Source organism: Myotis davidii, unplaced genomic scaffold (assembly GCF_000327345.1).
Source record: "Myotis davidii unplaced genomic scaffold, ASM32734v1 scaffold6, whole genome shotgun sequence".
NCBI classification, from domain to species: domain Eukaryota; kingdom Metazoa; phylum Chordata; class Mammalia; order Chiroptera; family Vespertilionidae; genus Myotis; species Myotis davidii.
In genome coordinates, this window is record NW_006383011.1 from 13,234,349 (window position 1) to 13,245,225 (window position 10,877).

The 10,877-nt window shown below is 36.8% G+C and overlaps 1 protein-coding gene across 1 annotated transcript in view; it reads left to right on the top strand.

The window, feature by feature from the left end:
* Positions 1-10,877, top strand: part of NRXN1 (neurexin 1) — an 889,774-nt gene that overhangs the window by 769,049 nt on the left and 109,848 nt on the right. The window contains exon 18 of the mRNA XM_015557923.1: positions 9,769-10,088. Coding sequence (XP_015413409.1) covers positions 9,769-10,088 — 320 coding nt within the window. The remainder of the gene's footprint in view (positions 1-9,768; positions 10,089-10,877) is intronic.

Here is a 10,877-nt window from a genome sequence, read left to right on the forward strand (position 1 = left end):
GAATTATTTTACTATCACTATCTTGATCTATAAAATAGGAATAATAAAAATATCCTCCTGATACATTTTCAGGAATTTAGGGAAGGTTATTGATTTCGTGTGCCCAAGATGGCAATCTCACCCCAAACATTATAAGGCAGGAACCTTTATAGACAAGACCATGACATCTTTTATTACACAGGAGGGTGCCGCAGGATTCTTATGACAGGCTATTTGAGACATTGCTTCAGTAACTATTCCATGTAGTAGTTTGGGAATAAAATAGTTTTGGTTTCAAATGGTTCTTCTAACTATTATGCATTGCAAGGTACTAGTTATATTGTCTCTTTGAGCCTCAGTTTAACAGTTTTTCTGTTTAAAGATACCTATGGTCTGGGATCAATAGGAGGACTAGTAGCACGATGCATAAAACAAAAGCCACTCAGAACATCATTTGTCTATTTTCTAAACACATATATTTTGTGGTCCCTGCTTGCAGAAAACTCTAGGATCTAGAATCAATGGCATGAAATCATTTCATCATGATTATAGGTACTGCTACTAAATTTTATAAGATTGCATATTGGAAGGCTCTAGGCTAATTTAATAGGGGGTTTAATGGGTACAGGGAATGCTTTCTGAAGAAACAAGTAAACTAATATTTAAAGGAGAAATGAGTTGGACAGACTCCGACACCTGTGTGTGCCTGCCCATATGTGTTGACAGAGCATTGAGAAGTGCACAGAGGTGTTGGAGGTTTGTAAGGCATAGAGAATGACACCTTGGAAGATGACTGGCTTTGTTAAAGGAATTGAAAGAAGTCTGGAGTGACTAGAATTTAAAGACTTAGAAATAAGTAGTCACAATTAAATTAGAGAAACAGAAGCAAAATAAATGTGTGTGTCTCTGTGTGTGTGTATACATATATGTATACACACACACACACACATATATATATATTACCTATACATCTTAATGATATAGCAAATAATGTAATACAAGATAAATATTTTCATTAGAATAACTATACTTTTTCACTTGAGGAGTGTCAGTGGTGTTCAAGGTCCACTTTTTGAAGCATTGCTAGCTAAGTTAGGTATTGTATCTTTTTTTATTTTTTTAAATTTTTATTTAAAGTATTACAAAGGGTATTACATATGTGTCCATTCCCCCCCCGCCCCGCCCTTGACAGTCCCCTAGCCTCCCCTATCCCCCAGTGTCTTATGTCCATTGGTTATGCTTATATGCATGCATACAAGTCCTTTGGTTGATCTCTTAGCCCCCTCCACTCATTCATGGATAATAGAGACCATTATAAACTTTTGAACAATAATAGATACAGAGGCAGAGCTGCCTCAAACAGATTGTATCTTATTTAATTTATTTTTTATAGTTTGCATGACAATCGCACATAAAGCATTTAGTTGGAAATTATGTGATAATGCTGTTTTTAAATCTAGAGTAATTTTACAGAACTATGTTAAACTTGAAATTTGCTTTATGGGCCTCAGCATAACCAAATGCCACACTCATTTAAAAGCAAAAGGTATAAAAACAGACGTATGATCTTCTCTGGAAGTATGTAGAACTCTTCACACCGCTCATGTCTTCCCTTTTCCATTGTTATGAACGCAGGAAATAAGAACCTTCAGAAGGCGAGTAGATTTGTTTTTACTTTTATATTAGTTTGAACAAATGTTGGGTCCATATCATTGTTTGTCCTTATTTTTCCCCCCAAGAATATTACTATGTCATCTCAAAAGCTGACACTTTTATTTCCAAGGGGAAATTACACACGAGGGGAGAAGATTTATGAAAATGAGAAGAGAAAATACTATGTATTGGTGAAGTTCATATAGCTTGTCTCTATTGACCAATAGTCATAAAAACATGATTACAATTTTATTTCCCTTTGTTCTCCGAGTCCCACCATGAAATTTAACTCCAAGGCAAGGACTTGAGTTTTAATACTCCTTGAGGCTTACCTTGATTCTTTGAAATTACTCTTGTTTCTTTTATGTCTACTGGTTTGTACAAAATTAATATAGCATAACGTGACCAAATATTATTAGTTAGGTGGAAATTAAACTATCCGGGATTCAATCAAAATAGAAGGTGTTACACCTTAAGTCTCAAAGATTTGATTTTTCTTTTTATTCGTCATCCCTGGAACCTTGATTGAAATATCCATTACTTTTAGTATCTTAGACTTCAATGGCCACTCTATTTAGAGCTTGCACCTACCAATTGGTTGTGGTGGTGTTACTACATGGGGCCTGCCTCATGTCAAAAATACCAAATCCTTCAGCCATAAAAAAGGAAAATTAATTTGGTTTTCACATACTGTTTCATTGCCTAAAAATTACTTCATCAAATATCTGTATGTTGGTGGGGACATTTTCTGTGAAGGTACCAACATATTTAACCCCCCTCCCCCCCCAAAAAAAATAACTGGAGGCAAAAGAAATAAAAAGGAAAACCTCATCCCACTTTTATTAGGGTAAAGGAAATATAAGCCTAAATTATTATCTTTTAACTATTCAATGAGAGGCTCTGTTTTCACAAATCTAATTGATGTCCTCAGTAGACTGCTCTATCTAGTTGATTTGTATGTTTTTAAAGTAGTTGAAATTCTTGTTGGACCCTTTTAATAATTCCAGAAGGGTGTCATTATTGCTTTATCAATACTTCTGATTTAGGGAACTTGAAGATACTTTTAATCTCTTCTATAAATCTAAGCCTGCTTCTTTTGACAATCAACAAAAGCTCTATATAGCAGCATATTTTGTATTAGAGCTCAATTCTTTCCAAAGAAAAGAAAAGGTCATTGGAAATTACATTTCTCTTTGACTTTTCCCAATGAAGTGGGTTGTTTCATGTCCTTTATATTGCATGTAAAGTTTAGATGTCTATTAAACTATGGGCAGAATTAAATAAAGTAAAAGCATATAAAGCTACTGGATATTTTACAAATAGCATTTCACCATAAATTTGTAAAGAAATGAAATCATTTTGAGCAATTTCTTAAAATAATATCTCTCAATTACCACTTTCCATATGTGACTTGTTAATGAAAACCATAAAGTTGAGGCCAAATAAAAGCTCATTCATGGCAAACCTAAAGAATCTGGACTATTTTATACCTAACTAGGGGCCCAGTGCACACATTTGTACACCTTGAAAGGAACTGTGGGCCGCGAGCCTGTGGTGGGCAAAAGGGAGGGTCTCTGCCCATCCTCTGCGCCCGCGCCCAGCACCTCCTGCCCTGGCCCCTGGTCCCCTGTCTACTGGCAGCTCTGCTCCCATCACCACCACTCCCATGTGCTGACAGCACAGAGCAATTGGGGCCAGCGCCAGCAGTGGGTGCGAGTGGGGCCTGCGCTGCGAGTTGGGCTGGTGCTGTCAGCGGGTGCAAGTGGTGGCTGCTGCCCCAAGATCACTCTTGAGGAGCAGGCAGAGGTGGAGAAGCCCTCCGGGGCGATCAGGGCTGGCAGCCACCACTTGCACCCACTGATGGCACCAAGTGATCAGGACTGGCGCCGGGCACCAGCAGCGGGTGCGAGTGGTGTCTCTTACGCCAGCTATGGGTGTGAGTAGGGCCATTACTGGCAGCTGGTGCAAGAGGCAGCTGCCAGTTGCAATAGCTCCTCAGGAGCAGGGGGAGGTGGAGAAGCCCTGAGGGGCAATCTGGGCTGGCAGCTGGCAGCTGTCACTCTCACCCGCTGATGGTGCTGAGCAATTGGGGCCGGGGCCGGGTGCCAGCAGAGGGTGCGAGCGGCAACTCTAGCACTGGCAGTGGGTGCAAGCGGGGCCAGCACCAGCAGCAGGTGTGAATGCCTGGCAAGACCGGGGCACGCAGGAGCAAAGAATTTTCAGTAAGCACCAGAGGCTCACTCCCATGACAGTGACCGGACAGGCACCCAACCCTGCCATAGTCTGGCGCCCCCGCTCACCTGCTCCAACCATCCAGCCATGGCCAACGCCTACCATGTTCCATGCTCTGCTGCTTGTTGCTGACGCCTGCCATGTTCTGTGCCCGCCCCCTAGTGGTCAGCACACGTCATAGTGACCAGTTGTTTGGTTGTTCCAACATTCAGTCTATTTGCATATTAGGGTTTTATATAGAGAGAGCGGGGTTTTGGAATCATCTGTAAAAAGACATTGTCACTATATTCTATTTAGATTTGTCTTCATTTGGTTAACGATGTATTTATGTATAATTTTGTCGTATGGAAAGTCATTAGTTTTTAATCTATAATAATAAAAACATAATATGCTAATTAGACTGGATAGCCAAATGACCTTCTAGACGTCATTCTGGATGTCCTTCAGGATAAAGCTGCAGCAGTGGGGGCTGAGGCAGAGGTGGTTAAGGGTGATCAGGCAGGCAGGCAGCGGTGGTTAGGGGCAATTAGGCAGACAGGCGAGTGGTTAGGGCAGGGGTGGGCAAACTTTTTGAATAAGGGCCACAATGGATTCTTAAACTGGACCAGAGGGCCGGAACAAAAGCATGGATGGAGTGTTTGTGTGAACTAATATATATTGTCCAACTACGGGTTTAGGCTCAATCCTGGCAGTTGGACATCCACCGAGGGGTCCTGTATTGCGAGAGGGTGCAGACTAGATTGAGGGACACCCCCTGCCCCCCACCCTCTGGTGCACAAATTTTGTGCACCAGGCCTCTAGTTCTAGTATAAGAACAAAGACTTTTCAGAGAAAAAATCAACATATACTAAATTGAAGTTAGCAGCATCTGATTTTCCATTGAATCACGCAACGAAGAATAAAATCTGTGCTTTGATTTCAAAATCACATTTTTCAGCTAATAAAAACATCTCTGAACTAGAAGGCATTTCACATTTATGGGTTGTGGGATGGTAGGACCCTATCTGTGTGGCTACCTTTCTTGAAAATTATCATGCCTTTACCCGGTCTCTGATGCCTGCTCTATTTTATCTTTTTTGTTGTTAAATGACCTTTTTATTATTTATTAGAAATACATATTTCATGTTCTTGTTTTAGCAGAGTCTCATCAAATATCTTCAAAAGCTATTGTTGACTTAAATCATGCCATATCTTCATATTGTTATGTGAGTGCCAAAGATATGAGAGTTAATTGTATGTGTGTATATATACATATATATACATGTCTTCTTTTTTAAAGTCATTCAAAAAGAATAATTTAAGCCTTCAATTTCCTTTTTTCTTTTTAAATATATTTTATTGATTTTTTACAGAGAGGAAGGGAGAGAGATAGAGAGTTAGAAACATCAATGAGAGAGAAACATTGATCAGCTGCCTCCTGCACATCTCCTACTGGGGATGTGCCCGCAACCCAGGTACATGCCCTTGACCGGAATCGAACCTGGGACCTTTCAGTCCGCAGGCCGACGCTCTAGCCACTGAGCCAAACCGGTTTTGGCAGCCTTCAATTTTCTTAACCTGTATTATTTAGACCTTTCTCTCCTCTTCTATTACTAACTAATAATAACTATAATTACCTATTTTATGGCCTGGGGAAGTTGTTATTAAGCAAGCAATAATATGTATGATGTTCAAATCAGTGATAATCATTAAGGAAATAAAATTATAATTTACATATGAGATGTTCTTTTTAGAAAGTACAAAGGGAAGCTTAGCTACATATCATCTATTATCTGGGCACAAGTATTTGCCTTTTTTTTTCTTTTCTTTTAGTGATTGTTATTAGGCTGTGAGGATGAGATAGCGGTGCTAAAGAAACTATCAGAATTAAAACCAAGATTTCCTTCACTACTTCATTCTACAGATATTTCATAAGATGTTATATGATGGGTATTGTGCAAGCACTAAGAAAACAACAATAAACACTGCCCATAATACCTGACCTCATGGAACTTTGGGGTGTTGGGGGGAAATATTTATTGGATATTCAATTATAAGCCAATGCTTGTTTCTGAAGGGCACTAAGAAAGGATATATTCAGTTGTCCTAATCTAATGTGGGGCCAACAGGGAAGACCTCCTGCAGAAATAATGCTTCTGCCAAGAAGATTTCATTAACAGACCAGATTTAGCTAAGACAAGATAGGATAGGGTAGAAGTGAGGAAGGGTATTTCAAATAAAAGAAGCTGCAAGTATAGAAACCCAGAGAACAAAGGAGAGCTTTAGAAGAATTGAGAGAAATCGTGTGAGGATAGAAGAGGAAGTCAAGGCACTGTCAGCCATGAGATGGGGTGGGAAGGTTCCAGATCATGAAAATTCTGCTGAATCTTCTTAAGAGACTTAAGATTTCATCTTGAAGGCAATGGAAAGGGTTAGACTTGTTGCTGGATTAGATATTGGCTGGCATGTGGAGCCTGGCTGGAATTTATTGTCCAGAGGATGCAGAAAGCTTTGTCAATATATTGAAATAATAATTGGGCAAGAGACGATTGGCATTCTAGATTTGGGTGGTGTCTGAGGGAGTAATGGATCATTCCTGATGATGGGAACACTCTGGCATGAAAAATATCATGAGGAGCCAAGTAATTATAAAGTCACCAGGCAAGTTTTAACACTGTGAATTGAAATGAGTGTTGAGCAACAGAAAAGTCTATTTAGCAAAGAATATGAGTTTTTGAAGAACATTTCATGTTTGCTTATCAAATACTGCACATGACATGTTTATTACATCAAACGTATAGAAGTCAAAAACACATATTCATCAATAATCACATGTCCCCAAGTTAACCAATATTAAATTTTAATACACCTTTTTCAAATATATGTGTTTGCAAATGCACAAAAAAGAACGTAATTTTTTTGCATACTTTTTAAAAATGAAAATAGGCTTGGAATTTAAGTTATTTGTATCATTTTTTTCATTATCAATACACCAAAAATATGTTCCAATAAGATAAAATATTATTTTATAACATTTTAATGATTACATAATACAGAGAAGTATATATAAATGTTTTTATTAAATTTTATATTTTGTTTCACTTTGATATTTACATTTTAAATTAAATATTAATGTGTGAAATAGTTTCAGTAATAATAAATGATAGTACTTTTCTATTCCTCTAAAATTTGTGACCAAAATAGTGGTGGGTTTATTGTGATAAGTATAGTGTTTAATAAGAGTGGTACATGAAAGCACTTCTAAATTATTCTAAATATGAGTAAAATTTATACCTATTTTGTTCCTTAGCAAACTGCTCCAGTCTTTTCTGTGGACATCACTACCCCTTGTTTCTTTTACCTCCTAGTCCTTATCTGAGTTATTGCCAAAATGTCTTAGCTTAAAATTTCATGTTAGTTCATTTTTATGGAATAAAAAAACTTTCAGTATACATGACCAAGCACTGAGGTGGCAGCTTAGATTCTAAGTGCTTTACAGAGCGAGAAAACACTTACCTATTTGCAAGAATTATTCAAGGTCAATTTAAACTGTGTTTCTGTCAGAAAAAAATTTGGTTCAGACAAGCAAGGATCACACGTAGTTTAGATCTATGCATAGGGACCACTGTTTGAGGCTTATAGCAGTATTTGTTCCTTAAGCTCTCATGCCTTTTTTAGATTAGCTTAATGTAAAAGCAAACATTTGAGGATATAAAACCTACATATTATTTTTTCTCAAATTGCTATACATTTCAACATGTTAAGCTTTAAATGAAACTGAAGGGCACTCAAAGTCACTTTTGTCAAAGCCTTTTCCTATAATAACGTATTTGGATGATGCAAGATATATTCTCTTGTGATGTCCAAGTAATTGATAAACTAATTTGTATGGAATATACAATCACTATCCAGTCTCTGTGGTTTCGTTAAATGAGATGAATATGAATTTCTATTTTCTGACTAGGACATAAAGTATGGTAGGCCTATTTCAGAGGCTTCAGTGTGCCAAAGTTGTGATTAAGTTTGGTGTTCATAAATTACTAATCTGGAATAAGAGGTTGAATGTATTTTGAAAACTTAAACCTGTTTCACCTGAACATGTTTAACTAGTTAATAAGAAACATCAAAAAGACAAAACCCTGAGATCAATGGTCATTTTTTGTAAAGCTATTATATGCTGTTTAAATTGGTTGTTCGGGTCTGTCTATAACATAAGTTTAATAACCTAGCTCAAATGCAGATTTCTAATTTTCAATTAACATAGGAATAATTTTGTTTGCTAAAATAAAATAAATGAATGAATGACAAGTCTGAAACATGAAATGTTCTAGGTAGCACTTTTTAAAATTCCAAATTTCAAAAAATCATGTGGCAACTGTATAGCTCAAGCTTTAAGTATTAACTTTTAACCTTTGACCTTACAGATTTTAACCAATGAAATGTCTCTTTAAACTTTAAAGGAAACAATGATAACGAGCGCCTGGCGATTGCTAGACAGCGAATTCCATATCGACTTGGTCGAGTAGTTGATGAATGGCTACTCGACAAAGGTAAAAAACATTGATTAAAACTTCAAATAAAAAAATAATTTGAACATAACCAAGTAGTACTTCATTGTAACACTAATAAACATAAAAAATAAATTTTCCGTAAAACTAAATTAAAAACAAATTTAAAACAGTAAAATACAGATAGCAGTATTTGCATACCTTGTATAATAATTTCTATACATTTTTAGACGTACCAGCTGTTTAATAATCTTACCCTGTTAATTTAAGGTTAAAGGGACTGTTAAATATAATCCACTAACTCAATCTTTGAAGGTACTCACATCAAGCATTAACCCAAAATGATAAATCATTCATAGATTATATTACATGTTCCAGCCTCTAAATTATTAACTAAAACATATGTAGTTCTGATATCTTTATTATGGTCCTGACAAAAACAAACAAAAACTCTTGGTTTAAACTCTAGGCATCTTAAATAGCGGGCAATATAGATTGCCGGTCAAAAATGAAGTCCCTTTAACGTTTGCAACCTTCTAAGAGCTTTTGGGAACGAGCCCTAATTAAAACTGAACTTGAAGTTGTGTGCATGCTTTTTATGAGCAGAGAACACTCTGCTAAAACTGGATACTCAATTTGATGATATTGGTACTGTTGCTGAGGATTGCTGTTTGATGGACATGAGCCATAATTTCTCCATCGGTTTGTGTATCATTCCTGAAGCCGCTTTTTACATCTGAAGCTATTTTTTCATTCGATTTTGTTTTAATAGACTTGCTGAAAGCCAATCAGAAAAATATTTTTGGAATTTTTTTTTGTCTCTGACATGCTCAGTGTCAACCATGCATTTCTTTTCCGTGTCGATTGCTGAAAAAAATAGAATAATTCAATAACAATGGACTATTGCCTTAAAAAAATAAACATTTCTAAAGAATAGCATATAGAGACCTGTGGCCAATGAAGTGAATTATGAAATTTTTACCAGAAATTTAAAATTAGATATCAGCTGCTATAGATTAGTTTCTACCAGCGGTAATTTTAGAAGGACAAATACTTGAAATGCTAGATACATCACATTTTTAAATTAAGTACTTTAGACTTAAGAGACCAACAGTATAAGATCTTGAGGTAAAAGGGAAAGGGAACCACTAATAATTGATTTACAATACGTTATCTTTGATTGGTCTTTTAGCAAAAGCACTACATTTACAATAAGTTGAGAATTTTACAAGTATTTGCCAATGATTATGCATTTCATGGACACCTCATTTATCAGCAATGAATTATGAGTCAAATGCCTCTCTTATAGTTTATTGCTCTCATTATCCACCCCATGAAAGATCTGTTTTTATCATCCTTTGTAGAAAGTAGAGTTCACAATCAACATTTTTGCATGTATGTAATATTATTTTTACAGGGCGTCAGCTCACAATCTTCAATAGCCAAGCAACCATAATAATTGGCGGGAAAGAGCAGGGCCAGCCCTTCCAGGGCCAGCTCTCTGGGCTTTACTACAATGGCTTGAAAGTTCTGAATATGGCAGCTGAAAATGATGCCAACATCGCCATAGTGGGAAATGTGAGACTGGTTGGTGAAGTGCCTTCCTCTATGACAACTGAGTCGACAGCCACTGCCATGCAGTCAGAGATGTCCACGTCCATTATGGAGACCACCACAACCCTGGCCACTAGCACAGCCAGAAGAGGAAAGCCCCCCACGAAAGAGCCCATCAGCCAGGTAAGTGTGCAGATTTCATTCCTTCCTGTTGGACTTGTGGTTATGAAAGTGGGCATTTTTCTAAAATGTGATTGTTTCTGATCGCAGGCGGTATGGTTCCCTTTGAGTCTTGTTTAATACAGTGCGCTCAGTTTAACTATGAAATGCGTATACAAAGTTGATTTGGGATTTGGACTTTTATAAATTGCTTTGTGTTGGTTCACTGCTTGTCAATAGTCTTGATTCAGTAACCTTAGTCTAGCTCAGGCTGAGAGGGTTATCTGCTAATTACATAGGATTTTCACTTTTAAGTTAAATGAACAAGTTAATGTAATAATTTGAAAGGCCTTATTTGTTCAAGCTTGGTATTTCATCAAAATAAAATGAAAGCAAATTTGAAAATCCTAGAGAAATTGCCTGCAAAATGTCTATTGTATTGGAAGTCATCAAGTTTTGAGTTGGTAGGTATGTGGCTGTCGTGGTGAACAATAGATATACTCTCTTACTGTCTGTAAGAAATGCACACTGTTATCTGAGGAAAGAGACCCAAAATATGGTACTTAAAAACTGGCTTGGACTATCATATTTTGTATGATAGGTGGCTAACTGCCTTCATCTAGACTGCACTTGAGTTTACTGTTCAATTTTACGTCTACAATTTTCGAAAAATATATTTTAAATATTGAATTTGTACAACAGGAAGTATATTAGTAATTCAATTCAGGTATACTTCTTGATTGCCTACCATGTATCAGGCATTAGTTTAGGTATTGGCATTACATCATGGAAGAACAAGAACATTTCTCTGCT